Here is a 24,356-nt window from a genome sequence, read left to right on the forward strand (position 1 = left end):
CCCTCCTCCACAAGTCCCTAAGGCAATGGTTGCTTCTGACAGCCAAAATCTCAACATTTCAACAGAAGGGAGCTGGGAGGAACTGGGAAAATGAAAAGCAAAATTAATAAATGTAATTGATATAGGCAGCTGCCACTTGTGGCAAACCAAAGCCTAGTCTGATGCCTATTTTCTTCACATTTCACTGACATCTTACCAAACGGTAATGACATTCTTGAGGCAATGTGCCAAGACTAGAGTGGGGAAGGCCCAGACAGTGAGTGGACAGAATGCATTTTGCATCCAATTGCCTTAGGTGGTACAGTTGATTAAGGACAAATACCCAGTGGGAAGACCCACTAGCCAAAGGTAACTAGAAAAGAGGAGGATAATAAATGCATAACCAGTGCAAAGAAAACTGCGAGGCACCAAGACCACAAACCAGTCAGCCCACTTTCCTCCTCTCCATCACTGAACGGATCTGGGAGAAAGCATTAGTAACAGCACTTGTCAACTGCTTCCCTGGAACAAAACATGACAAAACACACGGAAGGTTTTGTTTTCGTTATGGTTCTCGGTGTACTTTATTCTCCTGCTGTCTAGCTAAGCAGCCCACACAGGACAGAAATGGGTAGCACTGAGGAATGATCAGATTTTTTTTTCTCCCCAATATTCCTGCCCCCTCCCTAAGCCCTGACCAACCCTTATCAGGAATGGTTAGTATATCATCCTTTTCCTCAAGGAACAACTAAAATTTAAACAAGGCATTAGAAGGCCAGGTCTCTTCATAGGGCCTAGGAGCTGGTGTGAGCTCTTTATTCACAATGGAGCGTCTTTCCTTCAAACACCTGGATTTTTTTTTTTTGTACACTGGTTCATAGATCGGCACTTGACTTTGAACCTGGCACCAAAAGGCACAATATCTGATACCCTGTACAAGAGCTATTAGAGATGCTGCCATATGGATGGGCAAAACTCAGCCAATCCCAATTATGAATGGAAGGCCTGAACAGGGAGTTGGCAAAGAGAAAAAAATGTAAGCCCATATTTTTTGCTAGAATGGAAGTGGGAAGTTAAGGTCTTATTTTTTAATCCTCCAAATACCAGGAAGCAATTAAAAATCTTCCTTGGTGCTTTTGAAAGCAGCATATTCAAAATGCCAGCAAAAACTCCTAATAATTGCAAAACCAAAAGGGGATCAAAGCTCACCGACATCCCTCCTTATTGCTGAAAGAGGCTAAAACCAAAATTCAAGGTGCCCTGTTCCCTTGTAAAAGGGAAAGTAATAGTCTGATTTATGGTTATCATAGCACATCACACTTTAAACAAAAATATTAAAGCGTGTGACCAGGGGAATGTTTTGACACCATTTTATTAATCTTCAACTTCAGTGGAAAAATATAACCTTTTCAAGTGCCATTTTCATCACAAGAGTTCTAATGTATATATATGTGTGTGTGTGTATATATATATATACACACACACACACATGTATTCTTTTGATCACTTGGTTTTGAAGTGCAGCAAGAGACCAATACCTCATTATAATCAATCAAATAAATGAGAACAGAAGGCCAAGCAGTTTCCAAATGGTTATTTTATCAGATTGTTTATAAACATTAAATTTATCCTTGTTTGCAATCCAAAATAGTTACCTGAAGTTTGCTGTTTGTATGTGTTTTGTTTTTAGTATGTTTTCTAAACTCTTTGGCACAATTTTCTGGGGGCATTCAGACTGCCACAAAACACGTCAGGAGAGAACTTTTCTTTTGTGCTGCCAATTCTGAGCATTTAAATTTTGGTTTGGGTTGTGGCTTTCTTTTGAAGTCTGCATTCTTTATTTGTAACAATGTATTTTTATTTTTTCTATATCCTCTAACTCCAGAGTTTTTTTTTCCTCCCCCCACCCCCCCAACTTCTACATTCACAGTTGAACCATATTATTAGGAAAGGCGCCTTGATGAAAAGATCAGGATGGGAGCTCTGACCATTCGTCAGTGTTTTCCCTAAAATTAAAAAAAAAGAAAAAGAAAAAAAAAAAACCCAAAAAACAAAACCTAAAGAGCGTCTTTCCTTTTTTTTTCTTCTCTTACATCTCTTGTGCTGCATCAGTAGACCGAACTTCAGTTAGTTTTATGAAATGCAACATCTAACCCCTTTTTTTTTCTGGGAAAAAGAAACTGCAATGACTTGAAGTTGAGAATGTGGATACCGCCTCATTCACACACACTCATTCTCAGACTGTGAAGAATCCCTCACCCTCCTTTTAGCCGGCACGCATACAGTACCAGTACCATGCGGCAAAGGTACAGCAAAGGTGGGCTGGAGACTCAGGCTCCATCTTTCTCATCAGTAGCAAAGGCCAGGCTGCCTTTTACAACAAAGCACCACAGCTGAACCCAGTCCCTCCTCCTCTCCCAAACTAGTCATTCCACTCGGCACCGGCCAAAAGACAGAAAAGCTAGTTCTAGCCTCTCCAGGGAAGAGAGCTTCCTTTTTTATAAGCAAGTAAATCCACTGTTTTTCTCTTTTCCAAGATGGCCGACGTTATGGTTTTCTAGGAAGTCAGTGCTTACTTAGCTCACTAACAGCACTGCTGTTGGTGGCTGCAGCTGCTGCTGTGGCAGGATTTTCAATATGGTGTGTTTTCAAGCCTCATTCACTCATTCTCTCATTCCCAAACATTCAGCATCCGTGCACACTCCTCACTTCCGGGTTTTTCAAAAGATTGGAGATTTCCAGTGGGGGTCTCAGGTTATCATCCCAATGGTAACAGATCTAAAAACAGATGGAAAAAAGGTCAATTTTTGAGATCGCATATAGCCAATAGAGCCAAACATCTCACTGATTCCTACAATTAAGTGCTCAAAGACCTGAAGTGAATTTGTCAACTTTTCAAGGACTGTTTATTTTTATTAGTTCCCTATATGCCATCTACCTGATGTCATTAGCACTTACAAAGGGTGGGAACCTATAAAGACAAAACTCAAAATGGCCAATTTTACTGAGATATGTGCGTGTGTGCTAAGTCACTTCAGTCGTGTCCGACTCCGTGTGACCCCATGGACTGTAGCCCACCAGGCTACTCTGTCCATGGAATTCTCCAGGCAAGAATACTGGAGTGGGTTGCCACGCCCTCCTCCAGGGGATCTTCCCAACTTAGGGATCGAACCCATATCCTTAATGTCTCTGCATTGGCAGGTGGATTCCTTACCACTAGTGCCACCTGGGGAAGCCCTGAGATCTGTGATGTAAGATAACTGAGTATGTGACAGAAAAACAAAGCTATATTTCAAAGCAGAAGTCAGACAACTCCAACTGTGGATATCTTTTGTAAAAGAAAGCCATGTCTAAAAGCACTTCAGTAAAGAAAGAAAAGAACATGAGGAAAGAAACAGAGAGCAGAAAAAAAAGATTTACGGGAAAAGGCCATTATCAATGACTTTATTAAGGTTCGAAAATGATTTGGGGACTTCACTCAATTCTAGTCATAAATTCTGTCCTTAATCACCAACTACTTGGCTCAAGGAAAGATGGTTGCCTGACCCTTCCACTAGTACAAGGCTGAGGAACAAAGTCCTGGCTCAGAAGCACTTATATGGGAAATAGTACAAAACCAAACACCAAAAGAAAGCCCTTGTCAGCAAAGTCTAAAGAAAATGTACCTCCTCCCCAAGAAAGCAGAAGAAAGAGGGCAGTGGAAACAAGCTCTTACCAAGCTTGGTTCTTCAGTTTCCTCAGTTCTTTTGTTGCCCATGTAGCAAGGGTTTTTGCTTTGTTAGTCTTCGATCTCCGTCCTTCAGTTAACAGTTCATGGATCATTGGCCTAGCTTCTACTAATTTCAGTACATCCTTCCCAAATGCTGTACACAAGTCCCTGTGCAAAATAAATACACCTGAAAATGAGCTCTTGGTCCTACAACAAGACCATGTTTAGAACCTTCCAAACCTATAGTTAAGCTAGCTATAAGTTTCTTGCTATTTACCTACTTTCTAAAGTCAGAAGAAATTTTCAACATAAATAAGTCTAATACCTGCCCTCAACAGATTACAAAAGTGAGATGTAAAAAAAAATGGAATGACCTTACTCAAGGTTCCACAGCTAATTCATGGTAAAATCAGAACTAAACTCCAAGTCTTTGAGCTCCTCAAAATCAATGTTCTATCTTCTAATGATGCCTCAGAAACCCTCAGTAGAGGAGGCCAAACTGAGGTAATTTGTTGACCAACATCAGAATATTAGATGGACATAGATCTGATGTTGCTTCTATACTTCGAGAGCTTACTTCTTAAAGTTTGGTGGTAGAAACTAGAAATCTGGAGGGTCTGGAATGAGACTACAGCTAAGTCTGAAATGAATAATCACCTAAGAATTCAAAACAGGGTATGATGGGGTCTATTAAAGAAAGAAGTCCCCTCTGTGCCAAAAAAGGTGGGTAATTACCATCCAGGCTACTCTCAATATTCTCTACAACATGTCTTCTCATTTTCTGTGAGAAGTTCTATTCAGCTATCAGAAGCAGGGTATAACCTACCCTATCAGTCCAGCAGCACAAGCTACTACTCCGTCTGTATGATCCTCATCTCCAGCAATGTGGTCAATGAAAGACAGAATAAATTCTACTCGGGGCTGTACCAGCATCACATCCGCTATAAAAGAAAGAGAAGGTCTAATGAGGTTGCCCTCCACCTGGCAGGCATAGACTCTGTTTCAAAATTCCCAAATACCCTACCCCCATTATGGAGGCTTTGGTCCAGAGAACTAGTCATACACAGTTACACCAAACTATTTTTCCTCATTCTTCAAGTCAACAGAAGAGGTAGATACTCCTTAACAAACAGAAGTATGTATATATATGTAGAAGGACAAATGGAATCTTTCCTTTAAGCCTATGATATCAGAAGTGCGAAGTACAATATTTCCCCAGTCAATAACAAAAAACATCAGGTGACAGAGGAAATCTAATCCCCCAATCCTTCAATTCAGACGACTGGACGGAGGGAGGGGCAGCATATCTCAAGAACTCCCACTTGGGGTTGGTACACATGCACCAGCATCAAGAGCCTTGCTGGATTCCATCCCTTGCAAAGATCAAGTTTTAAACAACGCAGCTGAGGAAGCGGTGGTCAGAAACAATAAAGTCTATAACCTCCCCCAAAGCTACTCCCTTCATTAGAGCACTATTCCTCCTCCCCTTCTTTTAAGCAGTAAGTGCTAGTTTACAAGTAAGCCATGCAATGGACACACAGTCCATCTGGCTAAGTGCACACTAGACTAAGTCAACTGGAATGTATACTCAACGGTGTACGTTCTCCTGGTCTCCCTTCAATCCCTGGACAATTCCAGTATAGGCTTCCAAGCAGCCTTCCCGTAGCTCATTCAGATAATCGACCATGTCATAGTCTGACTGCAAGAGAGAAAGAACAGAATCACTGTATTTAATGGCCTTTGGTTGTGCATTGTCAAAAGTCCCACTCCTCCAGGCAGGGCTGGACTTAAAGATACCTTTAAGCTTACCTTGTCCACTTGGGCCTGGGAGGCCTGCTGAAGAGTATTCAAAACAACCTCTAGGTATTTTTTAAACTCTCCACCAATAGCAAGGGCAATATCACCAAACACTGACAGAATCTGTGGCTTCACAGACCTGTGGACATTTTCATTCTGACAAGGAGGAAAAAAAAAAAGTTCTGTCCAAAGACTCAAAGAGCTTTTTTTAACAATAAGCAACTAATATATTGGGTATAGACCTGTAAGTGACATACACAAAAATCAGCAGCAGTCTCATCTCTAGATAGAGGGAGAGATTATAGTATTTATTTTTCCTTTGCACTTAATAGGTTCCCACCTGCGCCTCTAAGGTTCCATACATTGAGCATGCATTCCTTTATTTCCTTAGGTTAGAATCATCTTGTGAAAATGAACAATTCCCTTCATAAGCCCACAGCCAACATTCTGGAACATACAAACTCTCTGTCACGGATCTTGATGTTTAATCATCTTTCCAAGATTGTGTGTGTAGACACTCACCCCCAAGTTCTCCAGTAAAAGCTGCATCACCTCATCACAGAAAGGTAAGATATTGGATTGGAGGGCACGGCATAAGTCTCCCACTAAGCCCACAGCCGCCAAACAAACCTGCAAAGAATCAAGTTGCTCATTTCTGGAACAGAAAAGGCTGCCTGCAGGGGTAAGGCATGATTTTTACCTAGCTACTGATCCTTTACCACATGAACCTAGAGTCAAAGAAGGAAAGACCCTTCTTCCCTGAGCTTAGTTCATTTTAACAACCAATATGGCAGAAAGAGAACTAGGGTTATTTAAACTATCATTAAGAAAGGACAGAAAAGACAGTATTCACCAGGGAAGGTGGTGGCAAAGACAGGTGGTTTATTCAAAACAAAACCTTTCTGAGGGTGCTACTCTGGTGTCTTATATCCAGTTTCTTACTGACTACTTTTAGTTCAGACACTTATGGCAACAAAGTAGCTCATGCGATGAGCGATGATACAAGGGGAAGCGCCACCTACAGGGATCCAGACTGCTGTACTATAATGCCTACCAGGTATAAATGAAGACATAAACATATTTTTGAAAAGCACAGCTTACCTGGTACTCAGCATAATTTTTCAATCCAATGCCCAAAAAGGGTTTAAAGGCCTCCATGTACTTTAGGAATTCACCACCCAACACTGTAAAAAAAACCCAATCTATTAGCACCACAGGACCACAGAAGTAAGCAAAAATAACCATCTTAACTCTCCCAAAATGTACACACTCCAGTCAAAACGCTGGGTAAAATGAGAGTTAAATAGCAATTTTATCATAAAGACATTATTGCTGTCTTGGACAAGCCAGATTCTTAACTACTGGAGATAATGCCAAATCTCCAGAGTGGAATTTCACTCTGGTTGAAACTACCAAGTAGTATGGCTCTCAAGCAATGTCAAAGTTAATTATGAATTGGCTGAGCTAGTAATACTAACTCCCACTTCTTCATCTGATTGTAACATGAACTCTTTGGAAGCCGGTTTGTTTTTTTGGCCTCACCATGTGGCTTGTGGGATTTCAGTTCCCTGACCAAGGATTGAACATGGGCCGCAACAGTGAAAGCACCAAATCCTAACCACTAGGCCACGAGGGGTTCCCAGAAGTCAGCTTAATAAAACAGCATCTTTAAGCAATTCCATCAAGGAATTTAACAAGCCAGTAAAGAAAAGCTGTCTGGGTTTCAAATTCAATTCAGCTACTCTGGGAACTAAACTTAACTTCTGTGCCCTGCCAGGGTGGTCACAAGGTGCCAGACCAGTTGGACATAGGCTCCTTATGCTAGAAATGAGTCCGCCTTAATAATACACCTTATAGACCACCACTGAAGAAGCAGTCCTGGTTTCTTCAGGAAAGTCAGATATGGTTTCCCCAAAGCATTTCTGAATAGTTAAGATATGTAACAATCAGAAAATCAATTAATTCCTAGAACTCAGTGTTTCACTCCATTCCATACTAGGCATCATATTGTCTCAACCTAGATACAAACCAGAAGGCACCAAGTGCCAGGAAAGAAAACATAAACCTTTGCTTCCTCCATCCTTTACAGGAAACAAAGCTCAATAAAGCAAGTTAAGTTTCAGGGGGAAAAGGAACCCGAGGAACATGAGGTAGATAACAGTTTCCTCTACCCCCCAAAGAGCTGCCAACCTGACTTGCAAATTGGCTCCCATTCACTTCAGGGAGAGCGGCAAGGCAGTTACACACAAATTTATACTTATGTTCAATCCAACTCTGAACTGACTCAATACCACATAAGTGAAAAGACAGGACTATGCTTTTTGCAGTCAAAAATTCTTCACGGCTGCTGAAACTCTCTTGCATTCTAAAGAAATTTCCTTGCCTGATTGCAGCTCACTGACCTTCCACCAATGTGCTAACTGCCATTAGGGCATCCTCTTGCACTCCCCCAGACCCAGCTGTGCTTTGGAACATCCTTAACAGGGAGGCCATGACCACATCAGAGATCTGCAAAGCATCTTGATGTTGCACCTTCCGGAGAACATTCTGTAAAATGAATAAAAGTTCAGAATCTGTTGATTCCAAACCCTCCAACCAGCACACCATACTATGTCTTTAATTTTTTCTTTTTTTAAAAAATCAGTTAAGTCTCTAGAACTTTTTTGGGGGGGAAAAGCTTTTTCTGCTCAGAAGTTTTGAAAGTGCAAATCAACTGCAACAAAACATACATCCAAATAACTCATCTATTTCCCAATTCCAAACAAACACAAGAGTATCTTCCATCAAGTGTGATAAATGTCTCCATATTTAGCTGTATTGAAATGGCAGTTAAATTATTTCAGCTTTGAAGAAGTACATGTCATATGAGAACTGCTACTCATAAAACAGAAAAGCAACCCTTTCTATGGCCTAACCCATTTACAGATTGTGGTCAAGAAAGTCTTGATAAAGCCAATCTGACTTTTCCCAATTCAACATTCCTCAAACCTCCCTCCTACCCTTTGTTTCAACTAATGTCACTGGATCAGGAAAGACCTGTTAACAGTCATGTTTTAAAAAATTAAGTCTGGCGTAAGGAGACTTAAGAAGGAGAAAGGAGTCATAGGTAAGATGATCTAGTTAGCATCACTCAATTCTATAACCTAGTACCTACTCTAAGCGCTAGACAACTTCCAAGGTTTCCCTATTCCTAGGTAAAAAAGGGAGTAACTCTTCAGCCATGACGCTAGTCATGATAAAGAGTAACATTTTCCCAGTCTCTCCTCAGAAAAAAAAGTCTACTGTGATAATCAGTAAATTATAAATTTATAGGCTGTATATTACAATTATAAATAACTAAGTTTCCAAAAGCGGTTGCTTCAAAAGATGATGGCAAAAACACAAGGCTCTGTTTTTAGCTCAGTGAACCATACCTGGGAACCAAATCTGACCAAGCTACACTTGAACAACCTGATGAAAACCAAAAATGAAAGACTGCTAATACAAAATAGCTTCATGCTTGGGAGGACCTTCACAAATGGGAGGAGTTTCCTTCTGTACATTGTACAAAAGGTAAATTGCATTGCATTGTACAAAAGGCAAATTTTATGGACAGACAAGAAAGGAAAATGGGAAACTCTCCTAATCAATCAGACGAATGTCTTTTGAGAAGAGCTTCTGAACATCATCACCCACAACATCATCTTCAGAGTTCTGTGTGTGTGTGAACTTGTCATCCTGAGACACGGTGCTTTCCCTGGTGCTATTAAGTGATAAGGCACCATCATACCTGAAGAGTTGCGCAGAGTAAAGACTGAAGGTCATTGAACTGGATTCTATCCGATGTGCTCTGGATATGTGACTACAAAGAAAAGAAGATCGTGTTCTGAATAAACACCTTCTAAAAGGCTCTAAACGCCCTCCCAAAAATGCTTCCATTTTTGCTGGATAAATAATCTCTACTAGTGCTAATGGAGAGTAAATAAAAAACTTATGTATATATATGGTGTAACACATATATGAATAAACTATAGCAAGCAATGCAATTGGAAGTTGCAACATTTTTTATATGAGCCTTATGTCTTTCTAAGAACATATACTTAAACACTGAAAAAAGAGAATAGTCTTGAAAATAGAGCTATGTGTAAAGTACCACACCCTTCCCATCAGGAAGGTGCTCAGTCTCACCTCCATCTGGAGCACCTGTTGCAGTCGTTCCATGATGACCAAAGTAGTTTTCTGAACCGCAGGGTAACAATCCTTGGCACTGTTTTTCACAATTTCCATTAGCGATTCATATGCAGAACTCCTCAGGTTGTTCTGGTGTCCATCAGGTCTGTAAGGAACACAAAACCTTAAAAGTCTTAACTGAGAAAGGACAGAGTCATTCTTATGTAGACATCATCTCACTGAAAATTACCCAAAAACCAATATGGCTGCAGACCTGATCTGAATTTGGCAGACACAATACAGCCTGGAACCAAAATTTCAATCTCTGACCCAATGATTATGTTCAATATGGTTTCCAGACCTGATAATTAGAATGGCCCTTTAGAAAGGGGCTAAAATTATATGAAAAATAGTCAAAAATGCTGAAGAACCCAGGTGGACAATAAAATAGTTTGCACAAAAAGCTATGAAAAAGATATCTTGCGAATTCCCTGGTGGACCAGTGGTTAGGACTCCATGCTCTCGCTGCCAAGGGCTCAGGTTCAATCCCTAGTTGGGGAACTAAGATCTCATAAGCTAGGCAATGAAGCACCAGGATTCTTTTCATTTCTCCTATTGCAATATTTCTATATTAGACAGCCCCCACAGAGTGTAAAAGGAGTCGGATGCAAAGACACCACTCATTTCTGTATAGTATCAGTTACCTGTCTGTGGTCTCCAAGAGCTTCTGAACTATGAGTTCAAAAGAAGAAGATAAGCAATAGGTAGCTGGTTCTTCCTGATCATCAGCTACATCTGCAGCTTCATAAGCAGCTTCAGCCAGACTAGAGAAAGCCTTAAACCCAGACAGAGTAAATATTAATTAGTCCTGAAAAGAACCCCATTCCAGGATCACCTCATTTTCCCTTAAGATACCCTGGGCAGTGTTCCTTTCCTACTGATCTAAGAATAAATCAATGGCAGTCAATCTTTAATTCTTCCTGTCATCTTAAGACAACATCTATAAGTATCCTTAAAATTAAATAAATGTATGTATCTATATTTATATTGTTTCTCCTGCCCACAGGAGAAATATTCTCTAAACAGTACAGTATTCTCACCTACCATGAATGCCTACCATTTCATTTCTTCTCTTTCCATTCACAGGAAGCCTTTCAACCCCACTCCTTCCATATTTTAACTTCCTCCCCCAAATCCCAAAGTTCCCTAGTGAACTATACTCAGCCTATACTGACTCAGCACTTGGGCCGCCTACCTTCCTTCCCTCGTGCCCCCTTCTCAGCAATGGTACTTTTCGTAGCCAGCAACTCTCTACCTTAAAATTTCTTGTCCCCAAGCCACTGAAGAAAAGAAAGAAAACCAAGTCCAGAGCGTTTTCCCACTGGGTTAGCATGACTGTTCTAAACCAGTCACCATTAGTCAACAGCTCCCTCTGGGTCATGCAGCTCACATCTCCCCCACATTTTAACTGATGAAATTAGGAAGGAGATGCTATTCAAAAAGAGCCTTCTAGTGAGGTAGATCCATTTCTCTCCCACACCTCCTACTTCCTTGCCAATGGCTTAGTCAAGCTCCTTATCTCAACAGGAAGAAAATGCCTCACCCAGCACACATTTGAAGCCACTCTGGGTTCAGCACTGAGGCCCTCAATCAGACACTGCAGCAGGGGAGTCAAGTAGACATCATTGATGGCGGCTTCAGGGAGCAGTTCACAGATTCTGCCCACTGTCCATGCAGTTGTATCTCGAACAACTACACTGGGGTCTTTCATTAATTCTATTAAGGTGGGCATAGCCTGTAAACATAACAATTATTAGCAAAGCAAAACAAAGATTGACATTCATGCTGACCAACATCTCAGAAGAGGAAATACTGATGACTGGGTTTTAACTCAAAGTTATCAAAACAGTTTTGTCATTTTATAAGATATGCTTGTCAAATATTCAACAATATAACAAAAGTAACTGGAAACATGAAAAAGTCCCTGTCCATCAAATCTCAGTACAGTTTTAATAAGACTTTGGTACGAATACTTTCAGCCATCTTTACTGAATTATTCAGGCAGAGATCCCAGGATGCAGCTGAAATAGCATTAAGCTATTCCTGAAAGGCTGAGTTCTATATACTAAACAACTAAAATGCACTCGTGTCACTTGCTGTAATAACAAAACTTTCATTAAAATTTTTCATTACATGTCATTTTGTCCTGATTGAATACTCACATCATTAAAAACCATGGAGAATTATGTGTTATAATATTTAGTGAATAAAAAAGAAACCAACAAAAAACAAGTTGTAAAAGTATTCATACAGTAAGACCTCCACCCTAGTACCCACACGTACAAAAAACTTTCAAGGATAAATACAAAGCATTAATAATGTTATCCTTGGGCAAGAGGATTAAAGCTAACTTTTTGTGGGGCCTTTTCTCCATTTTTCAAGTCATATGGTTTTTGTAATAAAAGTTAAGTAGGAAATATATTTTATGCCTCCTTGACAACAAATAGCTATCTAGAAGTGACCTTTGTGATGACTATTTACAGCTTTATTCTTAAAGACAAATCTTCAAGCAAAAGGTTAAACAATAAACATCCCATTTTCCACCCCTACACTCCCTCAGCTTCACCTGTATAACTAGTGGTTTGAGTTGATTGGGCTCTGGTCCTTCCAAGATGCATCCAAAAGCCATCACTGCTGCATCCCGGTACCGCCAGTCAGGGTTCTTGATGTGTTCTTTGATGAAGGGAAGGACATGTGGGACAATGTCATCTTCACAGCAGGTGGCCAGAAGCATGAGGCACACCCCTGCTGCTTTGCAGGGGTTCCAGTCGTCATCATCGTCATTTTCATCCTGGTGAAAGAATGTGGCACTAGTTCAGTTCTTGATCAAAGAAGCTCTTCAACTCAAAAGGTCCTCTGATTACAGTACTCCCAATTATCACTACAACTTAAGCTTTGGGGAAATAAATAGAAAATCTTAAATATTTTTATCTCCTCCACAAAAACTCGTCAACACAACCTCTGTTAAACAAGATGCAGACAGAGGGAAGGTATTTCTCACTACTATACAACAAGATGAACAAACTCCCACTACATGGAATACAGATGAATTTCAAATACATCGAGTAAAAGGCAGAACAGAAAAAAGCTAAATGAGTAGTAATATAAAGCTCAAAATTAGTCAAAACCTATAGAATTAAAAGCGAGGGAACAGTAAGAAGACATTGGTAGGCGGAGCCTTCTGGTATGCCAGCAATTGTTATATTTCAATAAAAATTAAAAGAAGATTACATTTGGATCTCCCTTGAAACTGGAAATCAAGGTGTTTTTTTAAAGACAATACTTGTGCAGTTTCAGAAAATTACATACCTAAAGAATGATTTGTTCCCAAATGAGAAGCACAGCAAAAATATACAAAAGCAAAAATACTAAGATCAAAAGATTAAAAAAAAAAAGCAACTATAAAACTGAAAGATGAGATGAAAATTTAAGGGAACACCCAGTCCATTTCAAAGTAACATATCTCTACTTATCTTTTAAGACTGCTATATTGAGTCATGAAATTCCCTAAAAAAAATTATATTCCTGTATACACAGAAATTTTGCAGTGCTCAGTTATAGCATTATTTCCTCAGAGCACTGCCAGCTGTTTGGTATATTTCACACGTACCAGAACAGGTGAGGTGACAGAATCTTTCTAAACACCATACCAAAACAAAAGGAACACCATAAAGCCAAAAAGGAACACCAGAAATCAAAATACACTTCTTAGAAGATGACTTCTCAGGGCTTCCCTGGTGGCCCGTGGTTAAGAATCCACCTTGTAATACAGGGGACACCATTCAATCCCTGGTCCGGGGAGATCCCATGAGCAGCAACTACTGAAGCCCATGTGCCCTAGAGCCCGTGTTCTGCAACAAGGGAAGCCACTGCAGTGAGAAACCAGCTCACCACAACTAGAGAAAGCCTGCGCGCAGCAACAAAGACCCAGCAGAGTCAAGAATAAATAGTTTTTTAAAAAAGAAATAATTTCTCTATTTACTCATTAAACCCACATTCTTCATGAAGTCTTGTTACTTTTATCTGGTCACAAACTACTCAGAGCCTAAAGGACCTTTGAAGACCTTTCAGCTCTTTGAAGTCATGGATAACAGAACATCAAGTTGTTTCAGAATTGCAGAGTTCCTTCATGGCAACTGTTCCACAGCAAACCAACCATTACCAAGGCTTCACAGTTCACTTGACTAGATTTGGAGGGTAACTCACCTGTTTAGTTAGTGTCTGCGTGAGGATTGGAACCAGGTACTGTAGTGCTCCCTTGGCATAAAATTTGCTGGTGTGCTCAGGGGGCCGTCCTTGTTCTGCTGCCTGAAGAGAAACATAAAGCAAATTCTGGACGGTAGCAAACAAACTATGAAGGCATACCATATAAAGGCATACAGTGAGAGCTGCCCATGGGTCTGCACAGAAAAACAAGGACAGAGAGACTTCCCTGGCAGTCCAGTGGTTAAGACTCCATGCTTCCACTGCAGGTGGCATGGGTTCCATCCCTGATTAGGGAAGATCCTGAATGCCTTGAGGTGCGCTCCATCCCCCCGCCAAAACACATGAAGCACATGGTAACACGCAGTATGAGTGGTCTTTGGAGGCACTCATTTTGTCTAGCTACTTCAAATGAGATTCTTTTAGGCTGTACATATAATCTACCTTAAAGGATCAAGGCAATCTTAAGAATTACATTCTTTTTTCACTAATTGGCCTTTGGATAAAGAGATGCACGAAGCTCCCATAAGGAGGCCAAAAATAAGATGGTGCTTTCTGAAGGACATAGGCAATTAAGGTTGGAAACAAAGCCAGAATTTTAATTTGCAAGTGCAGAACTAACCCCTTTCTCCATATCGAATTTCTTCATCAGAGTTGGTAAGCTATCAATTATACATCCCATTCTTGCATGAGGACTTCCAAAAGAAAATAATTCAGCATCAGATAGCATCTGGCTAAAATGTGACTGCCTGCTGCCCCCTTGTGTTCACAGGACTAATATTTACAACAAACCCCGACTGGTAAAAATAGATGCCTCATGGCTTTGGCTAGTGAAAAAAAAAACACCTGAAATCTATACAAATGGAGATACCTTCTAACCCTAGTCAGAATAAAGCTCTCCCAGAGGAGAAAAATAACATCCACAAAAAAGGTAAGTCCCAAAACCCAGTCAGAATAACAGCTCCCACCACATCAACCCTCCTAGGCTCACCTCTGAAGCTTCAATGGCTAAATCCATTTCCTCATCACAGACGTTGGACCAGAATTCTATCCCTTGTAGGGCCACCTCATCAATGTCACTTTTCATTGCTTCAATTGTGATCTTAAGAGAGAAAACAAGATACCCCAGGTTCCAAATAAGTGCTGGTTCAAGTTCGACCCCTCCTACAACCATAAATATTCAAGTTTCAAAAATGTAGATTTATGAAAACTAGGTCTGAAATGAAAGGCAGGAAGAAGAAACAGAGTTTTAAAATATAGTCTCTTTATGAGTACAAAAAATTAGCACAAGTTTTCTTGGCACACTGCTGATGAACTCAAATCTAATACTCAAGGAATTTCCTTGATTTCACAACATTAAATAAAAAAATTTACGGAACTAACAGAACAGCATCTAAGAATAAGGGGCTCTTGCAATTAGCTATATGCTCAACTGCATAAAATAGAAGTACTTACTGCAAAAAGAGCAGGACCCATATATGTTTCCATGTACTGATAATATAAGGACATTATCTTCACCAGATTCTGTAAGGCAGCCACTCGTACCTTGTGCAAACATCAGATTAAACAGTTTACTTCTTAGTTTAATAACAATGCAATCCGACAAAGGTAAATAAATAACTCCTTCACTTAAGTGGGTCAATAATCTATAGGGTCAATCGAGGTATATTTGGGTAATATTTTCCTTTCCTTTTTTTTTACTTTAAAGGTATCTGTGGAACCCTTGGCAGGACTACTCACTACTGCCCTCAGACTGGATGTTACTTCCACCTGCTTCAAGGGTCAAGGTTTAGGTTCCTGAAGTAGGAAAGCTGTTTCAAAGGCTATAACAGAAAACGGGCCCTTGAACAACCTACAGCAATTAAGTAGCAAGGCTGTTCACAAACCATTTCTCCCTTAAATCTTTTTTAAGAGGGTGGCAACTTCCATCATGTTAGGTTTCCAAGGACTATTCTTCCCTCTTTTCCAATATATTAAAGAAAAATTCTTTTATTAATAAAAGTATTAGTCAAACGCTATTTCTGAAGTCACCATATTCCAACATTTCAAACTACTATGCTAGAGGGAACATTTCCTAGGAAAGACAGAAGACATGACCTCACACTTACCCTTGTATCTGGACACTGTGTGGCTTCACAGACTACCTGCATAATAAAGTGCCTTTCGGACTGCAGAAGAACAAAAATAAAGAGAATTAGAAGAAGCATATATATACACAAAGATTACTAGACTATCCCTTCAAGGAAAACCTCTTTCCCTCAGGGACCCACAGAACTCTGGACCATATGCAGGTTTTCCTGGACATAGCAATGGGCCTATAAGGACTCTAGTCACTCTGGTGACTACTATCTGACCTGCCCTCTGAGGAGGTCCCTAATAATTTAACCCCTCAAATGATCTTCACTAAAACAAGACTTGAAGAAGGAAGCAGATAGGAAAACGGAGGTCACAGGATTTAAATAAAGATGGTTGAAACAAAAAAATCATACATCAGGAAAACTCCTTTCCGCTCATTTAAAATTTAAGACAATTCTTAATTTAAACAAACTCAGATCAAATGTGGTAAAATATAGAAGACTAATGAATTTTGTTTGCTACCATCCTCTTTTTCTATCTACAAGGAAAAACCCAGTTTTCCAAGCAATTAGAACTGCAGTTTAATTCGGTTTCTTAGACATCCCAACTTTGTCCAATCTAAGGCCCCCAAAAACCAGAAAGCCCAACTAAAGAGTCAACAAATACACACAATGCTTTCAGACCATATCATCCAGCAATTCCACTTCTGGATAATATATCCAAAAGAACAGAAAACAACTTCTCAAAGACATATTTGTATACCCATATACACCGCAGCACTATTCACAATAGCCAGAAGGCAGAAGGAAGCAAACCAAATGCCCACCAACAAACAAATACAATGGAATATTATTCAGTTTTAAAAAGGATATTCTGACACATGCTGTAACAGGAACGAACCCAAGACATAATGCTAAACAAAATTTGTCACAAAGACAAATCAAATCCTGTATGACTCTGCTAATATAAATTATCTACAGTAAACAGATTCACAGGAACAGAAAGAAAAGTTGGTTGCCTGTGACTGAGAAGGGGAAAACAGGGAATTAACAATGCTTCAGTTTTGCAAGATGAAAAAAGTTCTGGAGATTGGCTGCAAAACAACATGCACATACTTAACAGTACTGAGCTATACATTTAAAAACGGTTAAGATGGTTAACTTTATTTTACTATACATTTTAACACAACTAAAAATAAATAATAGAGGGAAATACTGTCAGTCAAAATAGAATTTATATATTAATTTTCAAAAGCACCTTCCTATGCAAGTATGAAACAGCCCAATTTCCATAATTAAAAAAAATATATATATATATCCTCAAAGCATACTCACACTTTGGACTGCAAAAGGGAAAACCTAAGCCTAGAAACATTTTACATCACATTATCCCCAAAAGTCAAATGAGAAATGGCAAACACCTACTCCATGGCCATGTTTCACAAAACACAAATCTTAACTAGACTGGAAATAAATACTTCTACTAAACAAGATAGTACTTTCTGAATCATAACTTTAAAGCAACACAAAACTTTCATTTAACTCCCCTGCCTCACCCTCTGAACCTATACTTTTTAATCAAAAGACACTTACCTCTTTGTCAAAGTTTGCTTTGGTGAACTCCAGTGAGTTCAGGAGTGCATTAGTAGCTGCTAGCTTCACATTATTACTAGGCTCTTCTTTCCTCATCCCCTGGATTATGGCAGTCAGAATCTCATTGGATTTATCCTGTAGCTGCTCTGGGTCCTGAAACAAGCAGAAGTGCAGTGAATATAATAATTGAGCTCATGACTAATCAGCAGTCCTTCTATTCAAGAGAGTATCATGAGACTTTCTCTGATCTTTCCCCACATATTTCCATTTAAGGACAAACCACCTGCAAAATATCCCAGGGTCTGATAGTCCAAACTTGAACTGGAACAAGTTAAACTCATCAACTTCATCTCTTGACTTCTTAGCATAATGACTCTGGGCATGAGGTAATGCTGGCTTCCACCTCCCCCGCTCCCGCACCGTTCTGTGCGCATGGAGATGGCAGTGTGGTGTTTCTTCCAGGCCACGTGTACCAACTGAAGTAAAGCTTCAGAACATTTGAGGACCAAGGATCAAAACCTGGGCACATCTATGGAGTCAGGTGCTGTGGACTCCTTTGCTTCATCAAATCTGTATATCAAAACTGATACCATGGCAACCCATTCCAGTATTTCTGCCTGGAGAATCCCATGGACAGAGGAGCCTGGCAGGCTACAGCCCATGGGGTCGCAAGAGTAGGACACAACTTAGCATCTAAACCAAATAAAATCTGAGGAAATAGAAAAAAAAAAAAAAAAAAAAACCTGATACCAAGAGTGGTAATCTCAGCAGCAAGAGTCCTAGAAGTGCTGCATGTAACATACTGAGTCCTGGCTCCAGTGGTTAAACCTACCACAGCAGAAGTTGGCAAACTGTTTCTGTAAAATAGTCACCAAAAAAGCAACACAGCATCCCTGTTACATTGAGGATCTTCAGAAAGGGATTAAGTCAAGGAGAGGAAGCAAAATCTATGCCTCTCCAAAAACAGGGATTTTCATCTTGAGTTTGTGACCCTTAAAAGTCTCTTTCCTTTAGGGCATGATTAGCAATATGATAAATTAACTATCCAAATATAGAAGTCTAACAAATAAAGCAGCCCTACTTTCAAAATACATTGCAATAGCTTGTTTTTTTTTTCATGATGATAAAGAATAATTCTAATACCATGCATGTTACAACTAGAGGGAATCAGTGGTATATAAGTTAGATACAGTACTTACTATATCTTGGCAAATGTAACCAATAGCTTCCAATGTCGACTCTTTCATGTGCTCTGTGCTGTTGGGGTTTGTGACATTGGCCACCAGCTGAGGAATGAGTTCTGGCCACTGGTTCACTGGGATCTCTGCACAAGCAATACCAGCCACACACTGCGAGGCAGAACTAGGCCGGTAAGTTTCTGTGCCCAATGTCTGCAAAACCTGTGCGGGGGCACACACACACAAAGACAAAAGATATCAATTTCTAATACTATTTGAACACATTTTGCCTACCAGCACACATCTTATATCAGTCTCTGAATTATCTTTAATATAGAAAAGTAGGAAAAGGCATATACAGTATAGACCAACTGCTGGGAATAAAGCTGGCCTCAGTACCAAGAGCAGCAGAATCAGCATTGCCCCAGAGCCTAGAAATGAAATCAATCACCCCCTATTTCCAAATAGAATCTCCAAAGCCAGAGACCTCACCTCAAGTTTCAACCCAAGGTAAGAAAGTAGCAAAGACAAAAGTATAGACAAAGAATGAAGCCCCAATGACCCAGAGTTAATCATTACCATGATCAGCTAATTCAGTCAATGAACGCACTAAGACTCACCAGTCCACTCAAAAAGGCAAACAGTTAACTGTTCCTGGCATGAACACAGGACAAAGAGTAGCTGCCAGACATTCAGGCCAGCTCTGCTGACTGGGTCAGGTCACTTAGTATCCTGCTTTGTAGCTAATAATAATGAACTCCCTCCTATCTTTCCCCCTTATATGGTATATCATCAGCTCAGTAACAATCTGACTGATTCTAAATGAAGGTTTTGCTCTGCAGGCCTACCAGAGCTGGACTGGGCTTTAACAAAATCTGTGTGTCAAAGACAGGGGCAGGGGGCAGGGATGAGATGAACTGTCCAAAAGGGCAGGGGGTGAACAGGTATTGATCCAAGGCAGACTAAGAAATCATAAGGTGCCTTCACAGTGATTGCACCATCTCCTAGTACATATGGAACGCAAACTGAATCCCAGTCTCTATGTCCATCTTTTCTCCTTTAAGTTGCTTCCAGAAGATCATTAATTAACATTACCTCAGGTGATTTAGGGAGAAGGCAATAGCAAGCCACTCCAGTACTCTTGCCTAGAAAATCCCATGGACGGAGCAGCCTGGTAGGCTGCAGTCCATGGGGTCGCTACTAGTCAGACACGACTGAGCGACTTCACTTTCACTTTTCACTTTCACACATTGGAGAAGGAAATGGCAACCCACTCCAGTGTTCTTGCCTGGAGAATCCCAGGGACGGGGGAGCTTGGTGGGCTGCCGTCTATGGGGTCACACAGAGTCGGACACAACTGAAGTGACTTAGCAGCAGCAGCAGGTGATTTAGAAACTAAATGTCTAACTCTTGAGTACAAGTTATTTAACCAAGGGTGACCCTAATGGTAATACTCAATTATCAGAAATAAGAGTAAGAAATTAGCTCTCAACTCTGTCCAAGACCCAGATTTCAAAACAAGAAATACCCACCAGCACTGAGAGAGCACTGCCAGACGTGCCATGAAAAGGAAAAAGCCCTAAATAACTGCTTCTACCGTTCATGCACAGAAGCTCAATAATGCTGACAGAAATTCTTACTCAAAATTTAAAAAAAATTCCGGGGTTAAGATTGATGTGCCCCACCCCCAATTACAGTTCTGATCATGTCTTCTCCCATTTACTACAGTGTAATTTGAGGAAAATGAGAAAGTGAATGAGCATAGTAAATATCAAGATTTCCAGTCGTTAAAGGGATAAACTTCATTTATATCAAATTACTGAAAAGAGTATTAAAATGTCATTATATAAGCAAACTCAAGTGGATAGAAATAGCTCTACATATTACAAAGAAGATTCAAAATAAGTTGGCTTTTGTAACCCAGTTTTCTGTCATCCGTTCCTCCATGCAAGACTGGAGAAAGAGGTACATAATTAGAAACAAAAGTTACTGCTGCAAAGGGCACTAATTTACCTAATGCTGACACCCAGAACCAGGAAACAGAAAATATGATACGCAGAACCATGACCAGCACAAGTACAGACGCAAGAATCCTCCCAATGGCTTCCCCTCAAATAGCAGGGCCCATCTGACTGCACAGATTCTTGACTTACTACTCTCTGCACCTTATTCATGTAAGACAGGCCACTAAAGAATCTAATTTTCAAAAAGCATATATATATATACACACACACACATATTCTGATACTCTGCTGTGGCAAAACTTATGGATTTCTAATTCAACAAGAAACTCACAAGAACCCAATAATGCACAGCAACAAGGGACATTCAATTTTCCGTAAAAAAAAAAAAAAAATCCATCTAACTCTTTTAAACACTGACAAAAAGCCAGATATTTCTAAAAGTTTCCCATAATTTGCTAAATAGATAAAAATAAGATTAAAGTCATTTTTATTTCATAAACTCTTTGGGCTTGGAAGGCCCAAAAGATCACTTAATTCCCTTCCTGAACACACAGCACCATGCCTAACCCACCAAACACTGAGAATTATCTACAGCAGATGTTCAAGAAAAGCTCCATGCTAGTTAACTAAGGAATAGTCACTTGCAAAAAGACTGTATGAGAAAGACTTAAATACAACTTTCATCTTCAAATTTAAGTCCCCCAATCAATTATTACAGTCAGCCCTATCCCAAGTAGATGACAAAAGAATCCACATTCCCTAGGCTAGTATGACCAAAGGGAGATGAAAGTTACTTACATAATTCTTGACTTCCCGTCGAGCATTAGCATCAATAGCTAGCCACCTCTGCTGATATTGTGCCTTGATATCTGGATCTTTAGATGTCAAAGAGTTCTTGATTTGTAGACCAGCTGCAACTCTGGCAACTTGACTGTTTCCTGGATTTGCCAGCACTCTGGACAGTTCCACAAGGAAAGTGGGCTGTTAAGAGATGTGAATAAAAATACCTCTTAGGAATTTCACCAATCGAGAATAGCACCAAAAAACTGGGGAAAACCTAAAAATTTTAGGACATAACATAATGTCTCAGAAAATGCCAAAATATTTACTTCAAGATTCCTATAAAAACGTTACTTGGTACATAAGGAAATCATCCATCCATCTTCTCACACAGACTCAGCATTTAACAAGAAGTTACAGCTTAGTGCCCAAATCTTCACATTAGATCCCCCAGAATTAAAACAAGTTTGACAAACTGGTAGTCAGAGGTTTCTTCTACATGCCTAGAATAGCATCTGGTACCTCAGTAAATTATACTTATTAAGTGAATATGTTATGATAGGGTAGAAAGTAAAATAGTTTAATTTAGATTTTAAAAAACCTTAGTCCAAAAAGAATGATATTCAAGGGTAGCTTTTGATCTCATGAAAGCATGCATAAGAGAGGGAAGTACTTCTAAACCTAAAACAGACTTAGGAGGCTAATCTTTAGTTTTAAGTGCTTCAGCAAGAGGGTAACAATGTAAAACGTATATATAAGGAAAAAGCAGTATCAAATATTTAAAAATAGGGAGCAACTGAAAGGATAAAAATGTCAAGGAAAATGACTTTATGGTTACCACACTAACTAAAGGTTCTTATTCATTTTGGTCTTGAGTTGTTTAAACACAGTGGATTTTTTACTTCACTCAACCTTCTGTACTGCAGAGATCCCCCAAGACTACTCCTTTGGTTTGAGTATCTTAACACACATTACTCTTCCCCACAAAAAGCTCTCTCCAATGGAAAAGTTAACAGGAAAACCCAAAAACAGACAGTTTCTTACCACTAACAAGTTCCTTAATCACAGTGGAAGATAATTCTTAAAACTTTTATTAATTATGTACCACTAAAAAATGTTAGGAACGTTGGGAACAAGACAAAATAAATGTTAGGAATAAGGAAAGGCTTCTTGCAAATTTAGCAAAACCAGAAAACAGAAATATATATACCAAAAGTTTCATACTAGCGGATAAAAACCTTTTCTATGGACAGTTAAGGATAAAAAGATTAGCAGCAAAAACTAGGGGGGAAACCACAAAACACAAAAAACCTAGCTTGTATGAAATAAAAATACTCCTTGTCACTGTTTTTGCTTGCGTTATTTTGCATATATAACACAAAAGAACACATCTGGTTACAGTGTTATTTACCTTAAACCATGTCTAGTATCATTGAGCCCTCTCTCTGCTCCCCTCCCCCCAACAGGAAGGAATACAGAGAAACATCACTGGCACACAGACAGGCTGTTTTCAACCAATCCATCTAACAATTCTTATAGAGAGGTCCAGTCTCTAGTGGGCTTAACATTCATTTTTCCCTGTACCCCTTAAATTCAAAAATATGATAAACGAGGAACTTTCCTCTGTGATTTCCTTTGGAAACAGGCCCGATCTCAACATCTCAAAGATAAGCCTCAGCCTGTTATCTGGGTGCAGATTTAGTCTCTACTGATTGAGGGGGAGGGAGGGCTGGAAGAGGAATAACTAGTCAAGAAAGGGAGAAACATTGCCGGAATGGGTTAAGAGGCATTCAGGTGCAGGCCTGGCCATGAACATATATCAAGGGAGATCGGAAAGGGTAGAGCTCTGCAAGTACGTAGAAAATCATAGGGGCCACGGGACAGGAAGGAGAAGCCGGTCCTGATCCGAACAGGGCGGGCAGCGGGTCTCGGAGCTTCCACATGGCCCCTAGGCCCGGCTCCCCCACCCCCACCCTTGCTGAACACGCAGCGCGGCGCAACCTAACTTCCCCTCCCTCCCTCTTTCTCCCTCCTGCTGCACCGCCGCCCTCAGGCCGCGCGCCGATTGGGTGGCAGTCACCCCGGCGCGCCGCGCCATTGGCTAGCTGCCGGGGCCCGGGGCGGGACACACCCACCGGCTTCCCGATGGCGGGGTTAGGTTGGACCGGGGGGGGAGGGGGACGGGATGGGGCGGGGTGGGTTCCCGAGGCCTGGGCCTCCCGGAGGGCGGGAAGGCCCGCACGCAGGGGATGGGGAGACGTCGGGATAGGGGACGGTGGGATGGCACGCACCAGGTTCTCCACGGCCGCACGCTCCAGGAACTTCTGCGCCGCTTCCAGTTCCAGCCGATCTGGGGGGAAGGAAAGTGGGAAAAGGGCCAGGGTCAGAGGGGCCAGGGTTTCCCCTCCCCCCACCCAATCACCTCAGCCCGACCCCCGGCCCCCACGTCCTACCAGGAGACACCGTCTTCTCGAGGATGGTGATCAGCTCCATGGCGAAGGTGGTGGCGGCGGCGACTCCTCCTAAGACGACGGCCCGGCCTCTCGGGCGGCGGCTCTTAACTGGGGATGGGGGTTGGGGGTCGGGTGGGAAGGGAGGGTGGGGTGGGGGGCGGGGGTCACCACAAGCCCATTCACCGGCTCCCTCTTGGTAGTCGCTCCAGCTCCCCTTCCTTCCTCCTTTCCTTCCTTCCTCCCTCTTCCTAATTTGCTGCTGGCGGCGGCGGCAGCTGCTCCTCTGACGGCGGGGGAGGGACCCCAGGGGCAGCTCAGAGCGCGGCTGGTGCTCGGGTGGCGGAGGGAGAAAGAAGGGAAGGGAGGCGGTAAGTGAACGGCGGCTCGCAGAGAGCGAGAGAGAGGGAGGGAGGAAG

The 24,356-nt window shown here is 40.9% G+C and overlaps 1 protein-coding gene across 1 annotated transcript; it reads right to left on the minus strand.

Annotated features, from left to right (window-relative positions):
- Positions 1–1,558: 1,558 nt before the first annotated feature.
- On the minus strand, positions 1,559–24,291 carry KPNB1 (karyopherin subunit beta 1). Its single transcript, XM_055407694.2, has 22 exons — positions 23,941–24,291; positions 23,779–23,837; positions 21,506–21,688; positions 18,765–18,965; positions 17,566–17,718; positions 16,006–16,065; positions 15,353–15,442; positions 14,889–14,999; positions 13,901–14,002; positions 12,261–12,485; positions 11,238–11,429; positions 10,339–10,469; positions 9,653–9,800; positions 9,255–9,326; positions 7,888–8,032; positions 6,587–6,669; positions 6,008–6,115; positions 5,498–5,641; positions 5,282–5,387; positions 4,515–4,629; positions 3,695–3,856; positions 1,559–2,757 (listed from the first exon to the last, which is right to left on the minus strand). Coding segments are annotated over exons 1-22 (2,631 nt in total). The 5' UTR covers positions 23,981–24,291; the 3' UTR covers positions 1,559–2,756.
- Positions 24,292–24,356: the final 65 nt, after the last annotated feature.

This window comes from Moschus berezovskii, chromosome 20 (assembly GCF_049115385.1).
Source record: "Moschus berezovskii isolate FMDL1 chromosome 20, NW_MosBer_1.0, whole genome shotgun sequence".
Classification (NCBI taxonomy): domain Eukaryota; kingdom Metazoa; phylum Chordata; class Mammalia; order Artiodactyla; family Moschidae; genus Moschus; species Moschus berezovskii.